General features: G+C 35.8%; 3 protein-coding genes across 3 annotated transcripts; 1 reads left to right on the forward strand and 2 right to left on the reverse strand.

Moving 5' to 3' along the window:
* Positions 1 to 983: 983 nt before the first annotated feature.
* LOC127100485 (putative ubiquitin-conjugating enzyme E2 38) lies at positions 984 to 7900 on the reverse strand. Its single transcript, XM_051037697.1, has 6 exons — positions 7734 to 7900; positions 6116 to 6616; positions 5946 to 6009; positions 5502 to 5641; positions 5111 to 5422; positions 984 to 1531 (listed from the first exon to the last, which is right to left on the reverse strand). The coding sequence occupies exons 1-6, from the start codon at positions 7791 to 7793 to the stop codon at positions 1205 to 1207; spliced, it is 1404 nt and encodes a 467-aa protein (XP_050893654.1). The 5' UTR covers positions 7794 to 7900; the 3' UTR covers positions 984 to 1204.
* Positions 7901 to 10017: 2117 nt separating this feature from the next.
* On the forward strand, positions 10018 to 13746 carry LOC127102484 (calcium-transporting ATPase, endoplasmic reticulum-type). The gene is made up of 9 exons (XM_051039851.1): positions 10018 to 10111; positions 10411 to 10439; positions 10568 to 11723; positions 11816 to 11937; positions 12042 to 12320; positions 12409 to 12792; positions 12906 to 13015; positions 13101 to 13329; positions 13444 to 13746. Exons 1-9 carry the CDS (start codon positions 10018 to 10020, stop codon positions 13729 to 13731), a joined length of 2691 nt encoding a protein of 896 aa, XP_050895808.1. The 3' UTR covers positions 13732 to 13746.
* A 470-nt stretch (positions 13747 to 14216) lies between these two features.
* LOC127100486 (uncharacterized) lies at positions 14217 to 14975 on the reverse strand. The gene is made up of 2 exons (XM_051037698.1): positions 14606 to 14975; positions 14217 to 14526 (listed from the first exon to the last, which is right to left on the reverse strand). Exons 1-2 carry the CDS (start codon positions 14744 to 14746, stop codon positions 14251 to 14253), a joined length of 417 nt encoding a protein of 138 aa, XP_050893655.1. The 5' UTR covers positions 14747 to 14975; the 3' UTR covers positions 14217 to 14250.
* Between the last annotated feature and the right edge of the window lie 583 nt (positions 14976 to 15558).

Consider the following 15558-nt stretch of genomic DNA (forward strand, 5'->3'; position numbering starts at 1 on the left):
GTGCGGGTATGGGCACTTTGGTACCCAACCCGCCTCATACCCGCACATTATATATTTATGTAATTTTATTTTTATTTATATATTTTAATTTATATTATTATATAAAAGTATATGTTTATCAATTATAAAACGTATATCAATGTTAAACCATTACATATTTAATATAAGTGTTTATTTATTTCAACAATAAATTGTTTAAATTTTTTTTAATATTTTAAAAAACTTAAAATTATATGATACTTTATAATTGATCTCTTTATTTTTAAAAGGAATATGAGTCACGAGTACGAGGATGAGTATTTACATACCCATAGGACACGGATACGGGTGTTAACTTTGACACCCAAACGAAAATAGACTCGGACACGGGAATGTGTTAACTTTGACACCCAAACGAAAATAGGCTCGGACACAGGAATTTTTTTAAATCACGGGTATGGAGATGGATATTATAGCACCTGTTCATTGCCATCCCTCGGTAGAAATTGGTTGAAAGAATAACAATGCTCTTTTATTTTACTTCTAAAATCCTTTATAGTAAATCATTAAAAATGTGAAGTGAGTAATAACAATAATTAGCAAATTAAAAGTATATGTTATAGGTAAATCATACTCCCTGGTTCTTTTTAAATTATCATATTTGTATGAAAAATATTGATTTGTCAATAATATTTTTAATTATTTATCTAAAAAGATAAATAAACATGACAAAATAATAAACTACTATTAGAGCAATAAAAAAAAGTTTCCAAAAATCGGTCAAATCAGAAATTGGTGAGTTTGTCTTTTTATGACCTTAAATAAAAGAGAAATTTCTATTAAAAAAATATAGTTTTTTTGGTCTATAAAATTTCTAATGTTGAGATTAGAGACTTCTCCTTTTTCTCGACAACAACATCAAGACTCCTCTTAAACAAGTTTGTCACAAAACAAACAAATATAATGGATGAAGCTACTGCACCAGACACTAATACCACTGTGAGTGGATTATAGAAATAGTAACTATATAAATTCTATTATTATAAGATGCATATTAGCCAATCCTATACACGGAGTTTCATGTCATAAAAAATGTTCTAGAAAAGCTATACAAGATAAAAAGATATAGATGAGGAAAACTGAACCATCTAGGTGTGAGAGACATCAACAAAAAGATATCCACTACACTTCTTGATTCACACCATAAAAAACTGGGGACCTTCATTCAGACCTGGGTTAATGTTGTTGAGCCAGAAGATTCTATCTTGAAAACTTCCAAGTTAGCAGTAGCAGCAGCAGATAAGTTATAAATCTCTAGAGATCGATACTCTTCGCAGTTTGTGGAGCCATTTTTGCTGAAAAATGCAACAAGGGTATTCATCATCCTACTCACAGTTGACTGAAATTCTTTTTGGTTCTTGGCAGAAGCATTAATACTACGAGTATTATGTAAAACTGATCCAACTGGTCCCCCCTCAGCATATGACCTACATGCTTTCAGTATGTCCACGCCCCTTTGACGGAAATGCCCCGCAACGAAGTCCTCAAAGTGCTGCTTATGAAGGAAATGTTTAGATATTTATAAATACATATAACATATAAAGTTAAGACATTTCTTTGCGATCAGAAAACATGAAACCTAGGTTCACAAACCAAAGTCAAGAGAGTAAACGATTAACTGTATTTGAGAGAATTAATGGAATGAATTTCACATTAATTTGATCACTTTGATAAAAATGTGAGCGTACTGGTACAATGGTACCTTAATAATTTTTTATAGTTGTAAAATAGTCCATAGTGTCATTTTAATTAATAATAATTGAAGCAATTCTGGCAACAGTACAAACTTCACAGTAAGATCATATAGGGTCACAGTAGACAGATGTTACACAAGTCCAAACAAGAGAAAGGGACAAAATGGCAAAGCCATCTGTCATCTAACCAAACTATGAAATTCAGTCAGGGACTATGATTTATACTGCCGCTGTCCCTTTTATAATCTGATAGGACCCATTCAGAGAAAGGCCCAAATGGAGAGGCGAGTGCTGGCTGACCGGTTAGTTAGAGAGTGAGAGAAATGTGAGAGAGGGAGTATACGAGGTGTGTCAGAGGGAAAAAGGGAGTCAGTTAATCTTTGATATAGTTTTCGGCTTTGAGCTTGGGCAGAGAGTATCCTAAATTCCTGAGGAGCATTACTTTGGGGTTGCGGGAGATATCTCTTGTAATACTTTTCATTATCATTCAATCAATAATACAGTATTTCCTTGCTTTGAGTTTGGGTTCCTATCAATTGGTCCAACCTGTTGAGTTCGAGAGGAGAAATCAGTGTTACCGGAGATGGAGGAGATGCAGGCTAAGGTAGAGGTAGCAGATTTTACTGAGACAGATCCTGGTGTATTGTCCTTTAAGGAGAGTGAAATTCACCTATGTCATAATCTGCAGTGGGCTTTCATAAGCATGGAGGGTCAAGAAGCAATGGTTTAGTTTCATTCATGGAGCGAAGAAGAACTTGATGCAGTCTAGCACTCATTCATGTTGGTTTTGGTAGGATCGTACGATCTTTGTTATGATCCTATGTTTTACGATCTTGTTACCCCCTCCCGTCTTTTGTTATGATCTTATGTTTTACGATATTGTTACACCCCCTCCCAATGTTATGCAAAATTTTGATCATGAAAACCTTTCCATATGTGGTGGTTATGGAGTCACCAGGGGTATCACGAAGAACAACCACATCGTTCTTGCAAAGCTTACTTGCGGGCATGGAAGAAAGGCACAGTGGAAATTTGAAGAGGTTGGTGCACATTTAAACCTGATGGGCCAGACCCATGTTGATGTTGGTTTGTTCTGAGATATTTACCATTCGGGTTTGGATTAGAACAAATAGACTGGGCCCAAGTCACCAATAACATCTGGGTTGAGGACAAAGGTAACTCAAATTTACTAATTCAAGGACTCACTATAGAACCTGAATCAAGAGACAACTGGGGTCGAATCAGACCAGAGTCTGTGTATGACGGGTTCTTCGTTGCAGCCGTGAACTACAAACACATCGCTCCCGCTGCCACAGTCTTCCTTTCGTGCACCGTCATTACTGCAAACTCCTCCAGTCCATTCACTGATCTCACCACGAGCCCCTGTGGTGTTTGTCCTCCGCAAGCTCTTTTGCTGTGAGTCACCTGCTACGAGCCCATCCAGTGTACGCATCGTTTGCTCTGCAAACGTTGTTTGATGATCTCACCACGAGCCCCTGTGGTGTTTGTCCTCCGCAAGCTCTTTGGATGTGTGAGTCGCCTGCTGTGAGCCCATCCAGTGTACGCATCATTTGTTCTGCAAACCCTGTTTGATGATCTCGACCCTGTGGTGTTTGTCCTCCATAAGCTCTTTTGTTGTGTGAGTCGCCTGCTGCGAGCCCATCCAGTGTACGCGAAGTTTGTTCTGTAAACTGTTTGATGATCTCGAGGATAGAGAAGAGTCTATCAACAACTTCCTTCCCATTCATTGCCACTCCCTTTGTGTATTCAGATCCTCGAGTAATAACACTTGCGAACGTTATTGGGGATATCGGGAGTGAATCTCAGCTAGGTGAAGTAAATCATTGGGCTCAATCCAACACAAGGAAAAAAGTGTTTGAATCTCAAGGGTGGAGTCACATGATTTGCTGCTTACACAATGATTTAATAATTCCAAAGAAAGCAATGATTTGTTATGAGTTGTTTCAAGGTTAATTGGGGTGGATTAGAAGTTTCTAAAATATACTCTGAGCATCCAAGTGCAATTCATCACATTGTCCTTCTAAAGGGTTCTGTAGGAGATCCTAATGGGATTGAAAGAAAACTCCGATGAAGATTTTTTACATAACTCGAGAAAATATTTCCGGTGTTGGCTATGTAAATAAATAGAGAAGTTGTATTTGTGTTGTTGGAGTTTGTTTGGAGTCCCACATTGCATAGGTGTCCGGGCTGTTGAATGCATAAATGTACAAGGGCAACTTCACCCATTGAACTACCTTTTGAGATGAGATACAAGCACATTTAACAATAGAAACTTGGCCTTCATATCATTACTGCTAGCGTATCTTGAGACGTATGCTCATGACCAGGGATTGGTAAAAAGTATAAAATCGGTTACATGTTCTTATTCTGGTAAGACACACGCTATGGAGGGAATTGGCTATGACAGGGTCTTCATCGCTTCTTGTTTTGAGGGGCTGTTTGATTTAACCAATGTGAAAAGGATGTCATTGTATTCATCATACAATGGGACCCAAGGAAATCCAATATTTCTATAGTAGTTTACTGATTATGAATACAGCTGGAGATTTCCCAACACTACAGCTTGCTTAATTTTGTATATGACAGGACCATTGTAAGTCAGCAAGTTAAGTTTATTTTGCAATCGGCAAATTGCAAATGGAGTTTGGTTCCTAAGCATATGGACATGACTGATGTTCATTGTCAGTTCCCTAGACATGTACAATCCTATTTCGTTCTCTAACAAACTAATGTTTCTCCTAGCTACAAGAACGCCAATAGAAACCACTCCCAACCTTGAGGACAAGGTCGTTTATAAGAGGGTGACATTGATAGGGCCAATTAAAAGAAAGGCCTGAATGGAGATAGGGGTGCTGAGCTGGCAAGTTAGTTAGAAAGAATGAGAGAAGACACGCGTGAGAGTGTATGAGGTATGTTTGAGAAAAAGGGCAGAGAGAATTTGTTATGGGATTGGAGAAGATAACCTCGTGTAATACTTTTAATTATCTTTCAATCAATAATACAGTATTTCCTTTCTTCTAATTTGGATTTCTATTCTAAGCACACTTTGGGGGGCAAAAAACTGTCCCTGAATATAAAGCCCTCTTTCGAATTATTAGATGCATCTATTACCTTTTCCCCTAAATATCTCCCTAAATAATACTACTAATATGTCTCAGAAGATAAAAAGTCAACAATTAATACATCTATACACAAACCGCAATTTAGTAATACTCATGAAAAAAATGGACATATTAATCAAACCACCATTTATCATGAACTTATAAAAAAGGATGGAGAGTAATTTTGAAGAAATGATAGTAAAACTATTAAAAGAAAACTCTCCGCAGATATAGATATTGTTTTAAGGGACAAACCTTTGGCGGTTTACGCAGGGTATACATCATTGTCTTCAAAGATAAAATAAATGTATTATCATTGTAATCCTTAGATCTCCTTTGCCCCTCCTCACTAGGATATGCATCAGAATATCCAGGCTCATTAAAAAAAGGTTTCTCATTCAGAATAAGAGCTTGTATAGAAACCAAGACTTGTAGCATGGTTGATTTATCTGGAATCCAGTTTTCGCTATTCTTACCATGCCAAGTACCCAAGAGACTAAGGCACACTTTTCCACATTGATACAGATTTGGATTTAGCCTTAGGCCACCTGAGTGATAGTGAACTTGCTGCAGAAAATAAGTTGAGTTTATATTATACACAGCACAATACACATCTGAAAACACATGGAATATTAATGATACATACCGGTGGACCTGCGGGGTATGAAGAAGGAAATAAACAATCGAAAAAGAATAGGCCATCATGGTATGGAGTGCCTTGAGGTCCAATGATGACAGCCCTAAGAAGCTCCATTTTAGATTCACAAACTCTCACAAAGATTGTTTCTGTAAAACAAAAAGTAAATCATGAGATACATATTCCAGTGAAGATAATAGAAAAATGAAACTAAATTACCATAAGGTTGAATAACATGTTTCACTACAGACAATGGTAAACGCTTGGATCATAAAAAAAAACATGTTGGATGATGATTTAATTTAACTTCTCCCAAAAAGATTTCAAAGAAATATAAGGCAGAGGAGAAGACACTTCCAAAGTATATCTAGAAAAAACCATGGCAGTTACACTTCTAGATTAGTTATAATCATGAATATCTCTTGGGGGAGGGAGAGAGAAGATATACTTTACCTGGCAAATTTTCCTCCAAAATTTTCCATTCCTCCTGAATTTTTTTGGCCCAATTCTTTGGTCGCTGCAAGTAACATATAATAGGATCAAGATTCTGCTAAATCAAAGGCTTGAAAATATGTGTTGCAGATGCAACTCAGAAAAACTCTTTCAACATATATGTATATCACCTGCGCCTCTAAGACTGAAGCACCTTCCTTATCATAGTGATGATCAGGAAAAGAATCAACAGTATCAAATGGCTTAAATTGACGAAACTTTTGCATGACGGCATCCGTGGCCTCATCTACTTTTTCTTTCGAACTGGACTCAGACTGGGCATGAACAACAGCCGGCTTGCATTCGCTAGAAGCAATATCCTTCAACCACGGTAGTGATGCTTCTACCCCAGTAGGTAAATCCACATTGTCAAATTGATCCTGCATAAGTGAATAGTCATCTTCATAGACGTCATCATCGTCATAAAAATCAGATGCATAATCAGGATCTTCAAGTGCGTCATCATCATCATCAATCACATCCTCATCATCGTCATGACATGAAATATCAGAATCGGAACCATTTGAATTCTTTGAACTCAATGATATAGAGGTCAAACTCTTGCAGGGGTCACCACTACCAGATGATTCTCCAACACTCATGGAATTTCCATGATCACTGACCAAAGCATCCTGGCAAAAGAAGAAAACAGATAAAAGTCAAGACCCTCGTAAAGCTTTTAAGATCATGTTAAGCATGTGAAATTCATCCTGCATAGAAAAATCATAATAATTTAATAGTTTTACTTCTAAACTCCGACCTTATATAAACTTATTCATTGAATGTCACCCTTTTTTCCCCAATATATTATTCTCTATATCCAACCTAAATTATGCCAAAATCCAGCATCTAATAGAATAAAATGCAGGATTAACACAGGAAATGACTTTGGCAGCAATGTGATAATTAGTTAATTCTGTTCCCATGAGATTTACCACTTTCAAACTAAGCTCCCAATTTAGAAAATAATAGTTACTCATAACCTATAGGCTATAGCCTATAGGCATGTTGTCACACAAACCCAATGAACATAGTAAGCCATATAGTGACACTTTTGATTGTCTACTTAGTGTGTATTTGGAACTGTGTCAGCACGACCAAGCAAAGCTACTATTTGTAGCTACTTCAATTGTCTACTTAGACAGGCATGCGAAAGGCGAATCCAAACAATGGCTTACTAAATTTGATGTTTTGTGACATTGGAAATTATACTATCACAAATAACATTCAGTAACAGGCATGGATTGATAAATTAAAAAACAGACATCGTTTGATAAGTTAAAGAAAATTAAAGCGCAGCGGCGGCGGCGAAGTGACGAACCCTATTGCTTGAACTAACTGTAAGCTGAATTAATGTACAGTACCAATTTCCACTATTTTGATAACAAAAATTATGTTTCTAATTTTTATCAAAAAATGGCAAGATAAAACATGAATGACATTATAAGAATTGTTCAAACCCTAATTTCAATAACCTAACCTAACCCTAAAACACGAAAACAAAATCATTAGAATCAAACCAATAAAACAAGCGAATTCTTCATCATGGAAGAAGAAAACACACAAGTTAACAAAATTCAAACGATCAAAAATGAAGATCAAGATATCAAAACACAAAGAGATGAAAATCAAACAAACAAAGCATCAAAGCAGGGAAGTTGACCGATTGCAAAACCCTGAAAAATCGTGATTAAGAGAAAAGCAGTTACGAAATCAGAAAAATAAAAACGAAAGGAAAGGAAGGGTTACCTGTTCGTCTTGTTTTCGTTTCTTTATCCCGGAATTGGGAGAGTCGGCATGAAGATCCATAGGAAGGAAGCGAAGAAAGAACCCCAACACACACACAGACTCTTCCACTCCCAATTCAGAGCTTAATAAATCACTTGTTATAACTTATTACTATTTATATATAACACCTTTAAATACAACTTTTTTTAACCTCAAATAATTCAATTGTGATTAATTAATTATATAAATTGAGTATAAAAAAGAGTCTAGATAAAGTATTTTTTAAATAAAAATAAGTGTAATTAAATGTACATATAGACATATATAAAATTAATTTAACAAATATTTTCGATATTTAGTGAATATACATTTGTAAATTTTTAAGATCCAACAATATTTGAATGAGATGATAAATGATTTTTTTTTATCATTATCCTATGCAGAGAGTATATTCAGTTTCTATAAAAACTACATATCTTTAAAATATCTAATGTCTCTTTTTTGGTTAAAATAAAAAATATTTCTATTATAACAGCATGACTAAAAAAATATTAGTTGAACCGAAACATACGCACAATGGAAACTTTACTTGCTTTTGATTGGGCTATTGGCGTGCCACCCAAGAAATAATGTTTAACGATTTGTCTTCTTTTTTTAACGTTTTTACTTTGTTTGGAGTTTTATTTAGTGTATTTTTATTCTACTTGTTGAGAGAGAGAGAGAGACAAAAATGATTATAGAGGTAAGTAATATTGATTTTGATGCTTAGTTTTTAAAATAAAAATAATTTTATTTTTAAAATTAATTACATTAAAATTTATTATTCAATCACTTTTATATAAATATATTCAAATATAAATTATCTTCAAACTTAATTAGAGATTTTGAATTCGAATTCAATTCCGAATATATAATATTGATAAATTCTTTTGAAATAGAATTTTGTTACTCATTACGCTGTTATTTAATTTGAGAGATTAATCTCTCCAATTACACATAAGAGATATCAAATTTTTACAAAATATATATAATTCTTAAATGTATTTATTTTTAGTTTGTTTTATATTTCCTTTATTTTAGGTAGTTAATTTTATTCTTTAATTTTCGATAGAATTCGGCTATTTATAATGACTAAACGGTTTTTTATGTGTAGGATTTATTTTTCTAATTCAATGAAAACTTATTTTCCTTTTATTCCGCCTTTTTTTAAATGTAGAATTTGGCTATTTATAATGACTAGATTGGTCTTTTATATGTAGGATTTATTTTTCTAATTGAATGAAAACTTATTTTCTTTTTATTCTGCCTTTTTTTATACCTAACAGTATGCTTCCTTGTCACGTGTTAACATGATATAAGTAGGGATACTCTAATATTATATCTTTCTTTTTACATTTATGTCACCTAATTTCTTCCACGCGTGTTCCAACCACGTTACGTGCATCGAGTCTTTTTTGGTTGCCAACACAAATTGCTCATTCAGATTTTTTTCATTCATGTGTCTTCCTCCCATTAGTTTTACGAATTCTCCATTATCTTTTTTTTAAAGAACTCATCTAACAAACCCTAAATCGCCTTTATCACATTCATATTTTCTTTCTAGAAACCCAACAAATCTTTACAGAGACCCAGAGACACATCAATACCTTCATAGATTCTTCACCAACACCTAGCAAATCACCCATCTTGTTCATCTGTTCTTCGTCAAAACTCATCGATCATTCTTTCATTCTTTATGTTCTTTATCAAACCCTAGATAATCACCAACAACAACATCAGTTATTCCAAAAATCTTCAACCAACCATAATATTTAGCCCACCGTATTCAGCAGATCTTCCAATGCCTGAAGAAACCCTAATTTTTTTCGAACCCAAACCCATAAACCATCTTGCATGTTCATGACTCAAACACCTCAACTTCATCACATAACTTCATTTGTATACATAGATTTATTGCATTCATCTGAAACCCATAATTTAACTATTTTAAAGCTTAATCCTCATCAATGACGAAACCAATTGACGAATCAATAAAATCCTCCTAAAATGAACCCTAACCTACCTTTGTTCCCTCTACCACAAAACCTTAACCCATCGTCACATCTCAAACCACCACAAAAAATTACCAAACTAACATGTTTAATCTATTTTACATGCATCCCCTTGACAACACTAACTTTCACTCTTGTTCTAGATCTCTTCAAGTGGCCCTCTGTTCCAAGAATAAATTAGGGTTCATCAATGAAACCCTAACTCACTAGATTCCTCTGTTCCTACCTTTATCACTTGGGACAGATGTAATATAATGGTAATGTCATGGATTACTAATTCTATTACTCTTGAAATTGCAGAAAATGTCTTATTGATAGATTCAGCAAAACAATTATGGGATGAGCTCCGTGAGCGCTACCACCAAGGCGATGCTTTTCGAATTTCCGACCTCTAAGAAGGAATATATTCTCTCAAACAAGACGATCATAACATCACCCAGTACATCACTATGTTGAAGAAGTTATGGCAAGAAATATATAAAAAAATGCCTTATTCCTATGTGTACTTGTGCTCCTGCATGTCACTATTAACTCACTCCCACATTAATAAAACTTGGGTTAAATACACTTTTCCCCCTGTAATGTTAGCGAGTTTAGGATTACCCCCTGTAAAAATATTTTTTGTAAACCCCCCTTATGTTATGTAGATTCCTTCATAGAATCCCCTAATATCCAGGTGGCATGAAATCTAATAAGAGGTCCTACACCTGACATATTTTTAATTTTGTTAAAGTGATTATGTGTCATTTTACACTTTTTAATTTCAAATACCCCTTTAGAAAATTAGGGTTCTGAACATAGCAGGGAAGACGAAGACGAAATTTCCAGGGGAAGACGAAGACGAAGAAGAAGAATGCAGGGAACGAAGCAAACGAGAAAGACGACCGCAGTGAAGACGAAGATGAAGACAACCTCAGCGAATACGAAGAAGCGATCCAGCTCAGTGAAGACGAGCTCAGTGAAGTGTCCAAAGTCCGAGATAAAGTTCCGGCTGACATGAGAGTTGCAGCTTTGAAAACATCGACATTGAGATTGGAACAAAGCTCGTTAACCGGAGAAGCAATGCCTGTTCTGAAAGGCACAAATCCTATTTTCATGGATGATTGTGAATTGCAGGCCAAAGAGAATATGGTATTTGCTGGCACAACTGTTGTCAACGGAAGCTGTCTTTGCATTGTTATTACCACAGCAATGAAAACTGAAATCGGAAAGATACAGAAACAAATACACGAGGCTTCGTTGGAGGAGAGTGATACTCCGTTGAAAAAGAAATTGGACGAATTTGGTAGCAGGCTAACAACTTCAATCGGAATAGTTTGTCTCGTTGTGTGGATTATAAACTACAAAAATTTCATTTCTTGGGATATTGTCGATGGATGGCCTTCGAACATTCAATTTTCGTTTCAGAAATGCATTTACTATTTCAAAATTGCTGTTGCTCTTGCTGTGGCTGCAATACCAGAAGGTCTTCCAGCTGTTATCACAACATGTTTAGCGCTCGGTACAAGGAAAATGGCGCAAAAGAATGCGATTGTGAGAAAGCTTCCAAGTGTTGAAACTTTGGGATGCACCACTGTGATTTGTTCCGATAAAACTGGCACGCTGACTACAAATCAAATGTCTGTGATGAAGTTCTTTACTTTAGGAGGGAAAACCACTGCTTCTAGAGTCCTTAGAGTTGAAGGGACAACTTATGATCCGAAAGACAGAGGCATTGTTGATTGGACTTGCTATAACATGGATGTGAATTTGTTAGCCATGGCAGAAATATGTGCTGTTTGTAATGATGCTGGTGTTTATTTCGACGGTCGCTTATTTCGAGCCACGGGTTTGCCAACTGAAGCTGCTCTCAAAGTTTTGGTTGAAAAGATGGGATTTCCAGATATCAAGTCAAGGAACAAAACTCGCGACATCCAAGGTTCATCAAACAACACGATGGATTGCGACACCTTGAAGCTAGGTTGGTAAATGGACTAATTTATGAAAGATCCGATAACTGTCAAAATACTATTGTATTAGGAATAACAAAGTACTTTGGTTTTTATTGCGCAGGATGTAGTGAGTGGTGGAATAGAAGATCCAAACGGGTAGCTACGTTGGAGTTTGACCGTGTTAGGAAGTCGATGAGCGTTATTGTTCGCGAACCGGATGGTCAAAATCGGCTTCTTGTAAAGGTACATGCATCAGTACAAGTTTCCAAATAAAAATGTGAACTCTTTCTATGCCTGATTTCATTCTGGTGCTACATTTTCGAGTTCTAAAGATAATTGAATCGCAGGGTGCTGTTGAGAGTTTATTGGAGCGAAGTTCGTTTGTGCAACTTGCGGATGGATCTCTTGTTCCAATAGATGATCAATGTAGGGAACTACTTCTTCAAAGACTCCATGAGATGAGTTCAAAGGGGTTGCGCTGCTTGGGTTTGGCATGTAAAGACGAGTTAGGAGAATTTTCAGACTATTACGCAGACACTCATCCTGCACACAAGAAATTGCTTGATCCAACATACTATTCATCCATTGAAAGTGATTTAGTTTTTGTCGGCGTTGTTGGTTTAAGAGTAAGTTTGCATTATACCGTTATCAATCTTCTTGCGATGCAGCTTATTGAGGATATTAACTAATTTAGCTTATAATCGAACTGATTAGGACCCTCCTAGAGAGGAAGTTCATAAAGCAATTGAGGATTGCAAGCAAGCTGGTATTAGAGTTATGGTAATAACCGGAGATAACAAGTCAACAGCAGAGGCTATTTGTAAGGAAATCGGACTTTTCTCTAGAGATGAAGATCTTACAGGTCAAAGTTTGACAGGTAAGGAGTTCATGTCTCTCTCTCATTCAGAACAAGTTAAATTGCTGTTGAGAAATGGAGGCAAGGTTTTCTCGCGAGCCGAGCCAAGACACAAGCAAGAAATTGTGAGACTGTTGAAGGAAATGGGAGAGATTGTTGCAATGACCGGAGATGGCGTGAATGATGCACCTGCACTTAAGCTTGCTGACATAGGGATTGCTATGGGAATAACTGGAACTGAGGTAATATAACTTTCGCTATATTGTGGTTACAATGCGAACTTATATAAACTTATATATTACGATAATAAAGGTTAAAACAATATTTCACCATCTTATCATGATACCAACCACAGGTTGCAAAAGAAGCTTCAGATATGGTGCTTGCAGATGACAATTTTAGTACTATTGTTTCAGCTATCGCTGAGGGTCGAGCTATTTACAATAACATGAAAGCATTTATAAGGTATGTTGTCTCTTAGTTTATTTTCTTTTCCTTCCACATTCTACATTTGGTTGATCTATATAGAAATTTACTCAATCTTCTTCAGGTACATGATATCGTCAAATGTCGGGGAAGTGATATCGATATTCTTGGCAGCAGCTTTAGGGATCCCAGAATGCATGATACCAGTACAACTTCTGTGGGTGAATTTGGTCACTGATGGTCCACCTGCAACAGCTCTTGGTTTCAACCCTGCTGATGTTGATATCATGCAGAAGCCACCACGAAAAAGCGATGATGCCCTTATAAGTACTTGGGTTCTTTTTCGTTACCTAGTAAGTTTAGCTCAAAATCTCTTCAATTTCATCAACTCATATATAGAGACATCACAAAGTCTGTCATAAATTCATTAAGTTAATTTAACCTTATACTAATGCTCATCATGGCAGATAATTGGTTCCTATGTCGGAATCGCAACAGTTGGCATTTTTGTCTTGTGGTACACTCAAGCATCTCTTTTTGGCATCAATCTTGTCAGTGATGGACACACAATTATAGAATTGTCACAGCTTCTCAACTGGAGGGAATGTCCTTCATGGTCTAATTTCACCGTTTCTTCATTTGACACAATTATAGCAAAGTTGAGTTGGTTTAAAAGACCCATAACAGGTGAAGGAATATCTAGTGACAAACCAATTACCCTACCAGAAAATGAAGACATACCCACTTCAAAATGAGGGACTGATTATTATGTTTCTGCTATGTATTTTGTAATCCTTTTGGAAAACTCTTTTGTAATGCCAACTGATCTTTGAAGACATGTATTTTGTAATCCTTTTGTAACAAACATATGCAGTTACTGTGATGATCAATTCTAATGTATCAGTTTAACATTATTGGTGTGTATTGTCTATAAAACACAATGGCTAGTCTGTCACATTTTTTTCTTGTTTTTCATAAACCATGAATTCTGCAGAGAGCCATGGCTAGTCTGTGCACTAATCTTACAACAAAACCATGAATTCTGCAAGACCTAAAGAAAAAGCCAAAGTATTTAATTACATTCACCTTGAATTCTGCACTGAAAAAGTTTAAGAGATAGACTACATTAATATATTTCAATTTATTTATATGTTTACTATGTCATAACAGTTTAAGATTGATGAACAGATTACATTTCATTGATGAACACATTACAAGTTCAACATTACATTGCTGAAAAACACTAATGACATAACAATTACATGACAGACTCATTAGACTAACTTAACCATAGCTGCTATCAACATCCATGACAGACCAATTACAAACATTAACCATAAATTTTTCCTCTTTTCCATTGCAATCTTTTTCTTCAGTTTTTCTAACTTGTTAAGCTTTCCGACTCTGCAATCTATCTCCTCAACAATCTCTTTAGCAAATTCAATCAAATAAGCCTTGTTGACTTCACATTGGCGGCATCCGGACGGATTGGTTTCTTTCACTGCAAACTCACTGACCAAATCATCCCACAAAAATAAACCGCACCCATTCTGCAATTTGAGACAAACACCACCAACAATTAATTTCGAAATCAAACTCAAAATAATAAAATGCTTCAAAATTGCTCACCATATTATTCCTGCATTTCCAAAATTTGCGACCGGGGTTTTCAATTGACTTGGAGACCAACAACTTCATGGTTTCATTGCATCCACATCTTGGTAAGCCGTTTCCAACTTCACTCGTGGAAGATGCCTTGCTGCCACCCATAACCCAGATGAAGGGGACACGGACGAAGATGAAGAGAGGGATGGATTTGGGGTAGGGATGGATTTCACGAAGAGAGAGAGGGATGGATTTGGGATAGGGATGGATTTCACGAAGAGAGAGAGGGATGGATTTGGAACCCTAATTTCTAGTTTATGCCATGCTGGAGACCTAATGAAGATTCACATGTGAAAATAAAAAAATTAAAAAGCCACGTCTGAAATAAAAAACCAAGATTCCATGCCACCTGGATATTAGGGGGTTCTATGAAGGAATCTACATAACATAAGGGGGGTATTGAAAAAATAACTTTACCAGGGGGGTAACCCTAAACTCGCTAACATTACAGGGGGGGTAAAGTGTATTTAACCCATAAAACTTTATAAAACTTTTCCTTTAAATGACTTTTCTAAAAATGTTCATCCTAGTGTCCACATGGATATTTTGGATCCCTTTTCAACCCCTTTTATGTTAGGTGTATAACCTACAAAAACATATTTGATCCCACTATGATCCTGTTAGAGGATAGGTCTAGATCTATAAGGGGTGAATAGATCCCAAGTTAAAAACTTGTGCGAAAATTTACTTAGACAAATTTATGGCATGGAAGCAAATTTCAAATATTTTCCGGATCAAAAATCGTCTAACCAAACCTAACATTGAGTAGCCCGGATATTCGTAAAGGTGTCAATGTTATGATAATAATCCACAAATCAATCGATAACAATTAAGCATAACTAATTGAATACCCCCACAGTTGTAAAAGTCTATCTCCAATAATATTCACACACAAAAACTAAGTCAATCAATATGTC

This window comes from Lathyrus oleraceus, chromosome 7, assembly GCF_024323335.1.
Source record: "Lathyrus oleraceus cultivar Zhongwan6 chromosome 7, CAAS_Psat_ZW6_1.0, whole genome shotgun sequence".
Classification (NCBI taxonomy): Eukaryota; Viridiplantae; Streptophyta; class Magnoliopsida; order Fabales; family Fabaceae; genus Lathyrus; species Lathyrus oleraceus.

Coding starts and splice junctions, on each gene's coding strand:
- LOC127100485 (XM_051037697.1), bottom strand. CDS start 7,793: ATGGATCTTCATGCCGACTCTCCCAATTCCGGGATAAAGAAACGAAAA. Junction 6,010..6,115: donor CTTCAGTCTTAGAGGCGCAG/GTGATATACATA, acceptor TGTTACTTGCAG/CGACCAAAGAATTGGGCCAA. Junction 1,532..5,110: donor CCCTGCGTAAACCGCCAAAG/GTTTGTCCCTTA, acceptor CTTCATAAGCAG/CACTTTGAGGACTTCGTTGC.
- LOC127102484 (XM_051039851.1), top strand. CDS start 10,018: ATGGTAATGTCATGGATTACTAATTCTATTACTCTTGAAATTGCAGAA. Junction 10,440..10,567: donor TAGAATCCCCTAATATCCAG/GTGGCATGAAAT, acceptor TGAACATAGCAG/GGAAGACGAAGACGAAATTT. Junction 11,938..12,041: donor AAAATCGGCTTCTTGTAAAG/GTACATGCATCA, acceptor ATTGAATCGCAG/GGTGCTGTTGAGAGTTTATT.
- LOC127100486 (XM_051037698.1), bottom strand. CDS start 14,746: ATGGGTGGCAGCAAGGCATCTTCCACGAGTGAAGTTGGAAACGGCTTA. Junction 14,527..14,605: donor GGAAATGCAGGAATAATATG/GTGAGCAATTTT, acceptor CTCAAATTGCAG/AATGGGTGCGGTTTATTTTT.